This window comes from Anomaloglossus baeobatrachus, chromosome 4, assembly GCF_048569485.1.
Source record: "Anomaloglossus baeobatrachus isolate aAnoBae1 chromosome 4, aAnoBae1.hap1, whole genome shotgun sequence".
Classification (NCBI taxonomy): Eukaryota; Metazoa; Chordata; class Amphibia; order Anura; family Aromobatidae; genus Anomaloglossus; species Anomaloglossus baeobatrachus.
The window spans coordinates 534229634-534245986 of record NC_134356.1 but is presented as its reverse complement, the minus strand read 5'-3'; the positions used below and the strand labels follow the sequence as shown (position 1 = coordinate 534245986).

At 41.7% G+C, this 16353-nt stretch overlaps 1 protein-coding gene across 4 annotated transcripts in view; it reads right to left on the bottom strand.

Annotated features, from left to right (window-relative positions):
- HAPLN3 (hyaluronan and proteoglycan link protein 3) overlaps positions 1 to 16353 on the bottom strand; it is a 161239-nt gene that overhangs the window by 21709 nt on the left and 123177 nt on the right. For all 4 annotated transcript variants that reach the window (XM_075342815.1, XM_075342814.1, XM_075342816.1 and 1 more), the window contains exon 2: positions 6819 to 6976. In XM_075342815.1, the coding sequence (XP_075198930.1) occupies positions 6819 to 6939 (121 nt within the window). In that variant the 5' untranslated portion in view covers positions 6940 to 6976. The remainder of the gene's footprint in view (positions 1 to 6818; positions 6977 to 16353) is intronic.

The following is a 16353-nucleotide window of genomic DNA, read 5'->3' as shown; positions in this document are numbered from 1 at the left end:
CGAGCGACGGGGGCGGGTGCTATCGCTAGCGATGTTGCAGCGTGTAAAGCACCCTTAAGTGTCTACTCTTTATACCTACCATTCTTTCCAGTAAAATCTGCATGGACAAAAAACAAGTTTTCAGGGCTGTGATCTTCCCAATCTACAGGGTAAAGTGTTTGCCCCCCAGTATAAGTTACAGAACCTGTACATTCGTCTATGTTTATTTCAAACATAAATCCATTCTGGAAATTGGGAACTGAGATGTGCCCCAGATATCACGGCAGAGGTCAATGTGCACCATTCTGGTGATAAATGGCCCTCGTCCATCATTATCCTCTTTTCAGTGTTTCCAGGGTTATTTCTGACTATAATGAGTGTTAGAAAATGCTGTCATTGCTGAGTGGCAGCTTGACATATCGCTATCATTATAAGAAGGCTCAGCCATCGCTGCAGTCTATAAAGTATACTTCACACATGATCATTACCTGCCCCATCACAGGTTTGATTCTCAGGAACTGGCACAGTTATGATTAGAAGGAGCAGCGGCACTCATTGTAAGGAACTGGACTTAATCCAGGAATTTCCTGCTGAAGGGAGGTGAACATCTTACTTCTAACTACAGAGAATAATTGTGTCTATGCAAGCAGGGACCATGTACTAATTCCCCGGGGCATTAACTCTGCCGGTCTGCAGCTGCTGATGATACACTAAGGTTGGCACAGACACTGGGCGTATTGTGCAGGTAAAAATACTCGCTACCATTACATATATAGGGCAAATATACAATGTCACATGCCAACTGGAGGAGCCGGATATTGACGTACTGATTTATGTGTAAATTGTGTATAAAGAAGAGGTAGGTCGTACCGTGCTTCTATAAAAATAAGACAGGGGCTTATATTATTCTTAGTTCTGAAAGATGCGCAAGGGCTTATTTTCAGGAGATGTCTTTTTTTCCATAAACAACAATCCACATTTATTCTTGACCAAAAAAAATCAACATTTATTCAAATATAGTCACATCGTATACTGGAACATCAACATACCGTAATTCTCCAAACCCTGTGTGTAACACGTGTCAATCTAGCTATCATCCATCCATCCATCTTTTATCTATTTATCTATATCTTATCTATCAATTATCTATTATCTATCCATCTATCCCTCTAGTTATCTCTTATCTATCGATCTATGTATTAGCTATCCTATCTATCCTTCTATCTATCTCATCTATCTGTGCATCTATGTCTCTATCTATCACTATCTATCTATCTATCCACACACACTGCACATACATACTAGCCTGTCACCTCTTCATCTTTAGACTCCTGCAAGTAAAGCTGGGTTCACACTAAGCGACAGCGACAACGACGTCGCTGTTACGTCACCATTTTCGGTGACGTAACAGCGACCTTGTAAGTCGCTGTTATGATCGCTGCTTAGCTGTCAAACACAGCAGAAGCAGCGATCATAACGTCGCTGTGCTACATGTGCAGAGAGCAGGGAGCCGCGCTTAGCGCTGGCTCCTTGCTCTCCTAGGTACAGTACACATCGGGTTAATTAACCCGATGTGTGCTGCAGCTACATGTCACAGTGCAGAGAGCAGGGAGCCGCGCACACTGCTTAGCGCTGGCTCCTTGCTACAGTATACATCGGGTTAATTACCCGATGTGTACTGCAGCTACATGTGCACAGAGCAGGAGCCGGCACTGGCAGCAAGAGCGGAGGCTGGTAACGAAGGTAAATATCGGGTAACCAGGGAAAGGTCTTCCCTTGGTTACCCGATGTTTACGCTGGTTACAGCTTTCCGCAGCTGCCAGACGCCGGCTCCTGCTCTCTGCTCGCTTCATTTTGTCGCTCTCTCGCTGTCACACACAGCGATGTGTGTGTCACAGCGGGAGAGTGACGACCAAAAAATGAAGCTGGACATTCAGCAACGACCGGCGACCTCACAGCAGGGGCCAGGTCGTTGCTGGATGTCACACACAGCGACAGCGACGGGACGTCGCTGCAACATCACAGAAAATGGTGACGTAGCAGCGACGTCGTTGTCGTTGTCGCTGTGTGTGACACCAGCTTAAGAGACCTTTGGTCACATGACAAGATGTCACAAAGGTCCTTAAGCAGTTTTATCATCAGGGTATAAATGCTGGGGCCAGACGGAAAATGGAGGCACTGTGAAATTGCCCAACTTGCTATCCCTTCTCCATAATGCTAGTCCTGCATACTAGCCTGTCTCCTATTCAGATATTTTAGACTCCTTAAATTAAGGGACCTTTGTGAAGTTCTTAACGGTCCATAAACAATCCTAACCTCAGAATACAAATGCTGAGGCACATACATTCTGCCACAAGGTCTCTTCAAATAACAGTTACATTTTATCATTTTATCATTCTATAATAAAAGAAGGGTAATATTGTGGTACCGTGTTAGCCAGAAAAATCAATTGAAATACTATGTCCCAAGAATGACAAAAGTATTTTAGGGGTGATACCTTTATTAGTTGATTTTTCTGGTTAGCCTATAAAGGTATCACTCCTAAAATACTTTTGTCATTCTTGGGACATAGTATTTCAATTTATAATAAAAGAAAAAATAAATCAAAGCATTTAGCAAATTTGGCCCCATTCACACGTTTGTACTAAAAATGTCAAGAGTAGCACATTCTGTTTTGACCATCTGTGGCCGTAAGTGTCGTCCATCTGATAGATAGGCAATTGATAGATAGGTAGAATGTAAAGCTATTAACCAAGCAAATAAATAAATGCAAAAAAAAATAACATAGGGTCCCCCCTTTTTTAATAAACAGCCAAAGTAAAGCAGACAGATGCAGGCTGCTATTATCAGGCTGTGAAGGTCTATGGTTATTAGGCCCTTCCCACCCTAATAATAGCAGCCCACAGCCACTTCAGAAGTGGAGCATAACGAAATGATCCAATTCTGGTGCTTTGCCTCGGCTCTTCTGATGCCCTGGTGCTGTGGCAGTCGGGGTAATGGTTTATGGGGGGGTTGATGTCAAATTTTTACATGTATGTTTTTTTCTGTCAAGATGGGGTGCAGAGTGTACATTAATGACAAAAAAGTGAACTTTTTGAATTTACAAAATGGCTGCAAAGAAACAAAGAGTGAAAAATGTAAAGGGGTCTGAATACTTTCCATACCCACTGTACATGTTGAAGATTTTTTTATTTTGCTTCATTTGCATATAAATTCGGATGCTGATTTATCATTAATATGAGGAACGGACTTGTCAAGTAAAAGTTTTGCAGGACTTTTGTTTGAAAGAGCCACATGCCCATATATAAATAGTATAGGGGTAGAATCCTGCTGACAGATTTCCTATAAAGGCATGATCCACTACATTACTATTTATGAACTATCCTTAGGGGTACTTTGCACACTATGACATCGCAAGCCGATTGTAGCGATGCCGAGCGCGATAGTCCCCGCCCCCGTCGCACATGCAATATCTTGTGATAGCTGCCATAGCGAAATTTATCGCTACGGCAGCTTTACACGCACATACCTGCCCTGCGACATCGCTCTGGCCAGCGACAAGCCTCCTTCCTAAGGGGGCGGGTCGTGCGGCATCACAGTGATGTCACACGGCATATGGCCAATAGAAGCAGAGGGGCGGAGATGAGCGTGACGTAAAAATCCCGCCCACCTCCTTCCTTCCTCATTGCAGCCAGGGCGCCGGTAATCTGATGTTCCTCGCTCCTGCGGCTTCACACACAGCGATGTGTGCTGCCTCAGGATCGAGGAACAACATCGTACCTGTCGCTGAAGCGACATTATGGAAATGCCCGACACTACACCGATCATACAATTTCAACACTTTTGCGCTCGTTAATCATAGTAAAAAGGATTCACATACTCCGATGTCGACAACGACGCCGGATGTGCATCACTTTCGATTTGACCCCACCGACATCCCAGCTGCGATGTCGTAGTGTGCAAAGTACCCCTTAGTATTTTTTTGGTCCCTCTCGAGTTCTGCAGATCAGCTCCATCATCTGAATAGGATCTGATCTATAAAAGCTGAGAGCGGCCACTACACAATGTGACAGAGCAGTGCTGTGTGACACTGTTTACATCCGGTTGCTGCAAGAGCTGGTAACAGCTGATGGGGGGGTACCAGGTGTCCCCCCCCCATGCGATCTGATATTGATAAACTACTACAAGTTCATTATAAGGGTAAGTTATCAATTTCAGTAAAAACCAATTTAAGATTGCTATAACCAAATGCTTATTCTGCAAATAGCTATTTCTCACAACACCACCCTAAACATGGATGCAGAGACTAGCCAGACATGCACTCGTTTGTGTTTTGTTTTTTTTGCTGGACGCACATGCTCGCTACCACTCCATTCACACAGGGAACTTAAAGACCTCTATTCGGGGATGGGTGTTGGTCCTGGTAGTCAGAGATTCTTTGAATAGGTGATTTAACATGGAAAAACCATTACCCGCTGGTGTATCTTTTTCTAAATATATATTTTATGTTTTATATAACAAATATTCTATGTGTAATCCTCCACTATTTAGATTCTTTCTTATATCACTGTTAATAAATAGCTTTTAATAAAAGTGATATCATGAGGTCAAATCAGTTCATTGCCCGTGTCAATGAACTTAGCTGAGCTAATGACATCACTGCTCGTCACTGAGTTCAATGCCCGTGGCCATTCTCACGGGAAATATCACAAGAGCCAGCGATATCCCCGCACATCTCAGCTGTGGGCTCACATGATATTGGTGTGAGATCGGCCGCGGGCATTGAACCGAGAGAACCTCATGACATCTCCGCTTGCAGCCACTCACACACTGCTGTGTGAGCCACTGCGGTGACCTGGGCTGACCTCATGAGGTCATCTCAGATTACTACAGTGGTTCTCCCAGCAATGTGTGAGGATGGAGTGACTGCTCTCCCAGCCATTGGGGAACATTCTGTTCTTCACTGACGGGGACAGAGAGTTTTTGGATCGTTGTGGGACCCTCTTATTAAATTATACCGGACCCGGATTGGGCATTTGCCAGGGAAATAAATTCATGAAAGACGGTGTCTCTTGTCTTTCTTTTTTTACTAATTTCTTTCTTTTTATGTTCTTCAGGTAGACTTTTGGGCAACATCATGTAACGTCGCTATGGATTACATTGGACATTTGAAAAAAAAAATGTTTTTAATAAATTAGTAAATGACGGCTGTAGTTGGGGGATTTTTGTCTAAATAAAGTTTAGTTTTCTTTTTTCAACTACTAAATTAGTAATGGGGGTGTTTACTAGATGCCCACCCATTACTAATACAGGACTTAATGCCAGCTGGAAATTCACAGATGGCATAAACCGCATTTATTACTCCATTTGCCACCGTACCAGGGTAACGGGATGAGCCAAGGTGAAGCGCCAAGACTGTCGTATCTAATGGATGTGCCACTTCTGGGACAGCTGCGACCTGCTATTTTTAGGCTTAGACTTTAACTGTCTGCTTCACCCTAGCTGGCTACCAGTAATAAGGGGGGCCCAATGTTTTTTTTTTTTAAGTATTGATTTTGGGGCTAAAAACAAGACTAAACACCCTTTAGTGCCACATGAAAAGCGCTAAAAGGCGCAATCTTACAATATTCAGGGGCTGGGACAATATATAAGTGTTGCATATCTATCTATCTATTTTATCCTATCCTATTGTAATCTATTCGATTGCATTCCATTCTAATCTAGCTAGCATTAATGGGCAATTTATCCATTAAAACATAATGGGAGTCTATGGGCAAGGCATCCATTAACTGATAGGTGAATAGATTCTTTACTAACGGATTCTCCCATTATGCTTTAACAAATCCATTAGTGATCCATGTTTGGATCCGCACAAGAAAAGTCTTGCTCACAAGACTTTTCATCCTTCATCAACGTATGGCTGACAGATTTAACGTAATAGATGACAAGTGTTGATAAATCTGATAACGGGTCCGTCATTGTTCTAATCAATGGATCCATTAACTGATCCATTTTTGCATTTTTCAAACTGATGCAAAAACAGAAATGATTACAGGACGTGAACATAGCCTTACACTGTTATACAAGGTGTACACTGACTACTTTACATTGTATGAAAGTGTCATATCCTCAGTGTTTTCCCATAAAAAGATATAATTCAATATTTCTAAGAATTCAAACCGGAGAAGAGAAGGGGTTAACGCCGCGCATCAGCCAAATGAAGGTGTAGAGATGTTGATGAATAAAAATCTTTTTTTATTTCATAGGTCTACGCGTTTCGAGGTTGAAACCTCTTCCTCAGGACCAGGACATCAACAAAGCATGCTTTTTTGATGTCCTGGTCCTGAGGAAGAGGTTTCAACCTCGAAACGCATAGACCTATGAAATAAAAAAATATTTTTATTCATCAACATCTCTACACCTTCGTTTGGCTGATGCGTGGCGTTAACCCGTTCTCTTCTCCGGTTTGAATGCTCATCCACGTGGGGCTGCAGCAGACGCCATTATCTCATGCTTGTCAGTGGTTGTGACTTTTACAACCACAGTAGGTGAGTGCATATTTCTTATATATACTACTCCTGTCATCTGGTGTTACCCTATCTGCGCTTCTTTTTTCTAGCTTTATCAATATTTCTAAGAATGTGAGGGATGTACTCACATTTGTGATATACTGTATCTCTGCAAAAATAAAAAATAGCACGCATACCAAAAAAATATGAAGTGTGAAAGAGACCAAAATTGAAGATATGTACATTTAATTCACTGAAAAATAATATCGAGAATAAGAATATCATGTTATAAGTCATAAAGAAATCATGGAGAGTTCCTGAGATTCATACCGTCTCCATTGCCATTTCCAGATTTATTATTCAGGATATGATCATAGTAGAAACCATTATAGAAAGGAAGGCAGTGACAAGTGCCGGCGAGTATGAGGAAGGCAGCTATTCCCGTCTGCATGCTGAGCTAATGGGCCTGTGCTCCAGATGAACGGACTCTGCAAAGAAAAACAAAACAAGGACGTCACATTTGCCGATTTACATTCTTCAAACAGAATCAACTCTTTTTTTTTCCTTTCATTACCAAGACCGCACAGAGATGTAGGGCTATTTTTAATAATCAAGTAATATAATGCGAATCTACCATCAGAAAGTGATTTCTTTAAATCAAGCTTTTATGTTGGGATTTTTTTTTGTTTAAACTTATGAACTTTATTAAAAAACAATAAAAATTAGAACACTTTCAATTTGCAGTCTGGCCACTGGGGCATTTTCAGGCCTCGTTAGACCATAATGAACAGACACTGGCCCTTTCTTTAATGTTGAAGCATCTAATGAGCATGTGCAAAGGATACTGTGAGGGGGCGTAGAGTCAGCTGTCTCATCCCCTACTGTGAATGGTGTTCCTGTGTGATCAGCTGTGTGTAGAGGCGTTACCTACAAGACAAAACAATCACTGATCTCGGGGAGACCAGCCAGAGAAAACACTGCCGGCAGCCAAAGAGGGCGCTCAACACAGTGAAATCCTAGGTACATTGCCCCCTGGGAAATATGCAAATCAAAAAAGTCCGTGGAGCCTCTGTTAGGAGTCTCAACACAGAAACCAGCCAGAAATCCCTCCGGGAAGGACCCAGCCAAGGAGTGGCTCTTTTTAGGAGACCACCATAACCACCATATTAAGTGGCCCGGAGGGATATCTGGCTGGTTTCTGTGTTGAGACTCCTAACAGAGGCTCCACTGACTTTTTTGATTTGTGTAGAGGCGTTACCTGTCATTGTAATCCTGCTTGTGATAATATGGAACCTGCTGAAGACTCTTACTGAAAGTACGAGACTAAAAAATCCCCAGTGCCCAGCATTAAAATTGCTAGATTACTGGTTTTGTGTTTTAATAAAATTTGTTATACACGATAAAAACATTTAAAAAAAAAAAAAAAACATACAGCACATACTGTACATCTGATTAAAACCATAGGTCATTTTCTGTTAATTTCCCTTTAAAACAAAAGAGAATAACGTTGCTTCGATAAAACTTCTGTCAAAAAACAAAGCACCTGGATGTGACAATATTCCAATAGGGCTAATAAAGTCTTCTGAAGCAGCAGCTGATGTCATTGTTGAGGAGAGCCATAAGATTAAATACTTAATTAACCTCTTGACAAGGGATTGTGGGAAATGTCGATTTGCCTTACATAATTCAGGTTTCAGATCATGTACATGACACAGATATAAAGATGGCCGCTATTTCCTGTTATCCACACCTTGCTTGGAATGCAAGGAATGTCCAGATGAAAGAAGACCTCCATATAAGGGAAGACAGACCAAACCATCAGCATGGATGCACCAGATGACGTCCCTCCCATCGTCATGGTTTCATCCACTGGAGTCAGACCCGCCTACAATGACGCCTACCAATCAGCTCATGGACTAACACATTGTTCGACCCATTGACCAATGAACACATCCGGACATGCCCCTTTGCAAGGTTATATCAGAGCAAGCTCAGTTGTAATAAAGCAGAGCATGGGCTGACTTCTGTCGAGGAAAGATGAATATCCGACTGTGTCTGATCTCATTTTTCAAGCATGCACTCGATCCACACCAATTAGACCAGGCAGTAGGCAACTAGTGATCTCTGGTTAAGAGTTCACCTTAACATTATTGGCGCCCAACGTGGGGCCCATAGACGGAGACACCTGAAAATCCTGATGAACCGGCAACTGGAATGGCATGACGTGCTGGACACCCCAGGAAACTGATCACTTCCGAACGAGAGTACGGTAGGTCTGCTGATTTTTCATAATCTGTAGTCTTTCCGTGGTCTCGGTGGGGTGTGTGGCACTGATTGCCTGACTGTGTCCGGTTTGTTGGGGTATCTGTTGACGGGCAGACGGGTCTCACGGCTATTGGCCATATTAATCTCGGAAGAACCGTCACATATTCAGTTGCCTGCTGCCTGTGGTGTATTTGTGAAGAGAGCATGTGGGTTTGTGAGTGGTGTCTGTAAAACGTGTAAAGTATATGGTTTGTGGTTGCCTGTGATACGGTTTGTGGTTTTTGTAGTGCCAAGCTCACTGAGTGCAGAGCCAGATGTAAGTGCCAAGCTCAGATTGAGTGCAGAGCCAGATGTAAGTGCCAAGCTCAGATTGAGTGCAGAGCCAGATGTAAGTGCCAAGCTCACTGAGTGCAGAGCCAGATGTAAGTGCCAAGATCAGCTAGACTTAAGTGCAGAGCCAGATGTAAGGGTCCAGCTCTAGCTAGACTGAGTGCAGAGCCTTACGTTATACATAAATCTAACCTTTTTAAAGTGTTTTCCTGGAGTGAATCGGCCGTTATAGACACCTTGTAGTCAGTGGTGATACTAGGTGGTTTTTTATTAGGCTAGTTATAAGTCCTCCAAGAGAGGCGAATCGGCCGGTATAGACACCTTGTAGTCAGTGGTGATACTAGGTATTTTTTGTATATTACGGAATGCAGAAATCAGACAGGGACCACGTGGCAGTATCCGTCTTTTTGTTTGTCTGTTTTTATCTGGTATGCATAGAGAAAGATTGCTTGTTTGGTGTTGTTTATCTTGAGAGAAAGATGGAGAAATTGGTGAAGTTGCGTCTAGTTGTGCTGGAAAAATCCGGATGAGAGTGGATTTTGTTGGGATGTGGGGACTCTAGGCTGCAATCCTGTGATAAACCATGTGCTATTTTTGGTTGCAGCCATTTTAGGTCAGATTTTAAAATGGTGGACGAAGCACATGGCTGAGGCATGCATGGTTTAAAATGGTGGATGAAGCACATGGTGGCCGAGGCATGCATGGTTTAAAATGGTGGATGAAGCACATGGTGGCCGAGGCATGCATGGTTTAAACAAAGAAAAGGCGGTGGATGTGTGAAGAAGACCATGTGCTCTGTAAATGTTTGAGCAATGGATTGGATGGAGTACTATATACTTAGACTGAAAAATAAGTGTTTTTATCTATAATTAGACTTAGATCTAGGACATATGTGTGTGTATAAATATATATATATATATATATGTATAAGTACAGACTATAGAAAATGGGGAGACAGAGTTTGAGCAGATGTGAGGTCAGTTTTCCCTTTTCTCTGCCACATGTTCCTACAGATTTTAAAATGGTGGATGAAGCACATGGCTGAATGGAGTAGTACATACTTAGACAGAAAAATTAGTGTTTTTAACTGTAGTTGGACCAGGACTGTGGATATGTAAATCTGTGTGTATATGTATAGAGTATGGAATATAGGCAGGAAGGATAATTGGTTAAACTTGTAAGTTTAGCAGAAGTAAAATCAGTTTCTCCCTTCCCCCTCTCATGTGGTTCAACCGCCCTTACACAAAGAAGCCATGTGCTATTCTGGCAGTGGCCATTTTGTTAGTAAATCTGTATGGAGCCCTTCAGTGCAGCTGACAAAACTGCAGCCACTGAATAACCTATGAAGTGTTAGTAAATGTTTATAGCACTAAAAGATGGAATATTGAATGATTGGGTGGTTGTGGAAGACACTTAATATAGATCCAGTGTGCAGGTTGGATTGAGTCAGGACAGTCACAAGGAGCAATATCTTATTGATTACTAAGCAATAAAATTAGAAAAATAAACCTTTAAATAACGTACCTTTGCAGTAGAGGTCATGATAAAGAAGTAAATAATACATATTTCCGTTATGGATCTGATAGATTTATCCTGAGAGTTGCATGTTTTAAAAAATAAAAATAAACAAATAAATCAACAGAAGAAGGGAAATTTGACTCCTGCAGCTGAAAAAGCCTCTTTCCATCTGGTTTTGGGGGGAGGAGCAATCTTAAAAACTTGTGGAACAGGGTTTTTTGTCTCCCTTTGGAACCTATTGTGGGCCTGCTGTGAAAAGAGAGAGCAGCCCAAACATGGTCATGTTTCTTTAAATAAAAAAAAAAAAAAGAGGGCTTTCTACATTTAATTCATTGTAAAGTGTATCAGAAAACATTATTGAAACTAGTTTTTTATTTTACTAATTTTATCCCAAAGAAATAAAAGTTAACTGTGGATATGTTTAGAATCATTGATAGCTTTTCAAGCATAGAGGTCTGTTGGATAATTTTTCTATGGCAAATCAACATTTTGTTTTCCCGCATGGCCAGTTTATTTGTTCTAGGTTCTTTTATCTCTTCAAGTTATAGGACAGTATCACAGAGATGCTGATAATGTCCTCAATGATTCAAAAATGAACGCCCCTACATCCAATATCCAAAGGTTGTGCTACGTTATTATAGTTAATAATAATATAATAATAATATAATAATAATTTATTAATATATTTATTAATAATTACAATAACTTGTTTTAAGGAATGTGGATGATTTATGGAATTCTGTGTTTTATATTTCATGTATTGAATAATCTGCTTTCTTTTTATAGAAAGAATGATTGCAATGCAGATTTCTGTGGTTCAAGCAAAGGTTATAAAAGCCATTGAAAGGGTTTTCCATTATTACGTTACAGATAAAAACAATATTTCTGCTGTTCCCGATTAGGTACAATCTACACAATGTGACTTTCATGCCTAAATGCAGAGCTCTGGGGCCACACAGTTTTTGAATCTAATTATGTTTTGGATAATAGATTCAAAAAGGGGGGGAAAGATGATGTGGAAAATCACACATATTATTTAAGGTTTTAATTTGTTCATCGATTGAGTTTTTCTATTAAGTTGTCTTTATATTTTTACATATATCTCATGATTGCTCTGATGTAACAAGAATGGTCAGGTTTTGAACATGTCTCAGATGAGGCCATTGCTAATGCAGATTTTGAGTTTTTCCGTAGATGGATCCAGATACCAAGATGCTGGTTGATTCTGCACTGGATATGCTGAGGTTACGCAACATGAGGTATTAAAAATCAAACCACTCCTCTCCCATCGGAATAGGAGAATGAGATGAAGATTTGCGATCACTGTGGTTCGTAGAGCGGAAAGGGGTAAGATAGGAAAATGTGGAGTGTGACGTGATAAATCTATAAAGACCGTAGAGAGTGTATATGAGCCCAGGTGGAGGCGCTCTCCTGTTATCAAAAGAGCCGGTGACTGATGGAGCAGGCAACAAAGAAGCAGTGAATGGGCCTAGAGTTGAGAGTCCTTATACAAAGCAGACCAGTGCCTCGGTGGCTCCTGTCACGTCGTCCGTGACATTGGTCACTCCTTGTGTTCTTAAATCCTTACAGGAACAAGCGATTCAGCAAGGAACGGAGTGTGAGACGCAGAGAGCCAGTGACTGAGGAAGGTCTGTGGATAAAGGGCGGTAAGCTTTCTCTGCCATGAGCGCTCTACTCAATAATGGCCCAGGTAACCCATGTGACAAAGGTGTTGGGATGGACAAGATATGGGCGGCACCACTGCTCAGTACCCAGGTGGCCAGACACATCCAGTCTTGTAAGACGTGTGCCTATTAAGGTAGAAAAACTGTAAAGACCTCGTAGAAACACCCCCTCATCCGCTCTACTGCTCCGGTGATTGCAGATTAGTCATATACATCTACCATGAGTAGGTTTATATGAGTTTTGTGCGTGTTGTGTGAATTTCTTTTCAGGTCTGCTCTGAAACATATCCAGTGTGGAAAACGTTACTGCTGAAAAACTCATAGTGCTGGTGGTATGAAAAGATGGAGTTCCTAAAAAGCGGTAAAAGTACATATCCTATAGCAGAGGTCATTATAGAGGTCAGTACCTGGGGATGCCCCTGATGAACCCATCTGCCACTGTGAAGAGGGGAGACATGTGTTGCGCTTCTTTCATGCTAAGTGTCTGATAAATATGTGTTTATTTTATTAGCCTGAGTGTGAATTGGACAGTGGAGAGTCTGTGATTGGACGAGATCTCCTCATGACTTTACCTGGCCTTATTATTATTATTATATTGATACAGTGGGTACATGTTATACATGTGAGATATTTAATTTATTTTAGGGTTTGGTCCTTGAATTTGCTGTATCATATTGATTTAAGCTACCAAACAGCTATGTAAATACAGAGTGTGAATATTTAATCTTTGGGAATGAATTGGATATATATAATTGCATATAGACGCCTCTTTATCCCTGTATCTCACGGTTTCTATATTCTCTCACTGACATTAGCAGCACGTATTAGCTTAGCAGTGTAGGGATAGGGAGGGTGAGCCGTCGGTGAGCAGGGGCGCCAATTCGCCTTATAGGGTGCCGACCTCCGCTGCGAGGTAGGGAGAGTTCAGGGCTATTGCCCCAATTCCTGCCCCCTCCTGTATTGGAATATCTTATTGTGTCTATACTCACATGGGTGTATGTTGTTTGGAATTTTAATGATTATAACATAATCATGTAACGATCCACAAGATAATGGTGGACGCTGCAAATCATGTAACAAATGTTTGTTTTCCTTAATAATTCGATCTTTATATAAGGTAATTTTGGTTTAGTACCTACAATGTGATTATATTTCTCACACATACTGCAGATACAGTGTGATATCCTGACCAGTGATGTATGAGCCGTATACAACTGCCTATATAGTGTGTTAAACATGTGTATCCTCCAATTCCAGATCCTAAATCAGTGTCAGGAGCACGTGGTCTCCAGCCAGGAGACTGGGTGATCCTAAAAAGATAAGTCAGAATGATCCCTGAGTCAGAATCAGGTGGACCGATCCAGCTTATCCCAACCACAGCAACTTCCATGAAGCTTGAGGGAAAACCCATCTGGAGACAGCAGCCGCTGTAAAGAGTCCATCGTACCAGCAGAATGGGGGTCACAACACACATAGTGCTGGATTATCTCATATAGAACTTTATGGAGAATTTCTAGATTGGGGATGATACATGGGAAATAACCATAAGGGAACAATGGGTACAGGAATATTACACAAATAAGGGCTCATGGTGGGAAAGACATTATCTGACCTGAACCAATCAATTATTTTAAGGGTTTAAGTGACTTAAGGATAACATACACTTATAGGTAACTGGTATTGTTTTATTTGTTGGTATTTGAAGCCGTAAAAGTGCTACTCTGTGTTACTGAAGGTAATCGGATCCATGCATAAGGGAAATCTTGTTAAAGGCCTCCTGGTGGTAGATTATAGACCAGAGACAAGAAGAGATCCATTAGTGTTGTGATACAATCAGGTGTATTCGGGTAGAAAAGTCTCGAAGACGCAGACAGCACTCAGATGTTGACTGAGAATCAGTCTTTCAGAAACAGTAACGCTAAAAGCTGCAACATAACGGTAAGAAGCTTATTCTTACAATTGCCTTACTCTTTCTAATCGATTAATCTCGAAATCTGAGTGAGCTCGTCAGCATTAAATAGTCTGTTCTAGTTACCTGTGCCTCTGTGAACTGTGTGTGCGGGATGTGATCAACTCTCTGATCAGCAGTCTGTATCAGTGGGGGCAAAGGCTTAGTATTGCTTGTATAGCGGATAGCAAAACGAAAAAAGGTTGCAGTTAAAGCATTAGAGCTGATGTGTTAGAGGACCACGGTAGGGTCAGAAGGTTAATAAAGTATTTAGGGGGGACTGTTGAGGAGAGCCATAAGATTAAATACTTAATTAACCTCTTGACAAGGGATTGTGGGAAATGTCGATTTGCCTTACATAATTCAGGTTTCAGATCATGTACATGACACAGATATAAAGATGGCCGCTATTTCCTGTTATCCACACCTTGCTTGGAATGCAAGGAATGTCCAGATGAAAGAAGACCTCCATATAAGGGAAGACAGACCAAATCATCAGCATGGATGCACCAGATGACGTCCCTCCCATCGTCATGGTTTCATCCACTGGAGTCAGACCCGCCTACAATGACGCCTACCAATCAGCTCATGGACTAACACATTGTTCGACCCATTGACCAATGAACACATCCGGACATGCCCCTTTGCAAGGTTATATCAGAGCAAGCTCAGTTGTAATAAAGCAGAGCATGGGCTGACTTCTGTCGAGGAAAGATGAATATCCGACTGTGTCTGATCTCATTTTTCAAGCATGCACTCGATCCACACCAATTAGACCAGGCAGTAGGCAACTAGTGATCTCTGGTTAAGAGTTCACCTTAACATCATCACACGCCTGTGTCAACAGATATGGACGACTCGTAAGTGGTCCTAGGACTGGACAAGATCGGAGTTTATTACTATTATGAACAAGAGAGATGCTACTGACTGTGGAAACTATCAAACTATTGTGCTCATACCTCATGCCAGCAAAATACTACTGAAGATCCTACATAAATGGTTACAGCCTTACTGAGACAAAGAGCTGCCAGAAGAACAAGCAGGATTCAGAAAAGGCAGAAGAACAGGAGATGTAATTGCTAATATTAGATGGTTAAAGGGAACCTCTCAGGTGCAATATGCACCAGGAACCATGAGCAGTTCTGGGTGTATATTGCTAATCCCTACCTAGCAGTCCCTGTATCTAGAAGTATAGATAAAGAGATCTTTAGAAAAAGTATTTCTAAAAATCTTTTATCTCATGCTAATGAGCACGGGGACTAGTTCCGAGGGTGTTTGTTACCTTAGCTAGTCTGTCCACATAGCATGCTAGCATGCCCCTGTGAGCGTACTAATATGCTAATAAATACACAGCGACGCCGCACATATCTCATTGTTCATGGTGGCCGGCGGAGGATGGATGTGCACTGGGCATGATTCAGAGTACTCAGCTCTTCTGATCATGTGCACTGTACCTCACTGAAGCCGGGAAGCTTACACCCGGCATCGGTTTAGTGCGCATGACCGGAAGCCTCTGGTACTCCATATACTGCGCATCCATCCTCCAACCGGCCGCCATGAACAGTGAGATATGTGCGGCGTCGCTGTGTATTCATTAGCATGTTAGTAGTCCCACAGAGGCGTGCTAGCATGCTATGTGGGCCGACTATCTAAGAGGAGACCGCCCTCGGGACTAGTCCCTGTGCTCATTAGCATAAGATAAATGATCTTTAGAAATACTTTTTCTAAAGATCTCTTTATCTATGCTAGTGTATACAGGGACGGTTAGGCAGGGATTAGCAATATGCACCCAGAACTGCTTTGTGTGAAATTCAAAAAAGGCAATAGGTAACAATGAAATGTACTGGATAACTTTACTAAAAATTGTGTTCTCCTTAAAAAGGTCCTGTCATCAGGATTCTATACCCCAAATTAATGGCGTGTAAGTAAAGGTCCTTTAATGCCAAGAAAATCCTTACATTTCACTCATGTTTCAGCGACCTGTCAGTCAGAGAAAGGAGGAAGGCAGTGGTCGCGGAATATGGACGGAGACGGGGGAACTGTAAGTGCTGGACCCATTCACTGCATTAGCATTCAATTTCAACTATGGATTTCTCCAGTCCTCAAGAGCCACCAACAG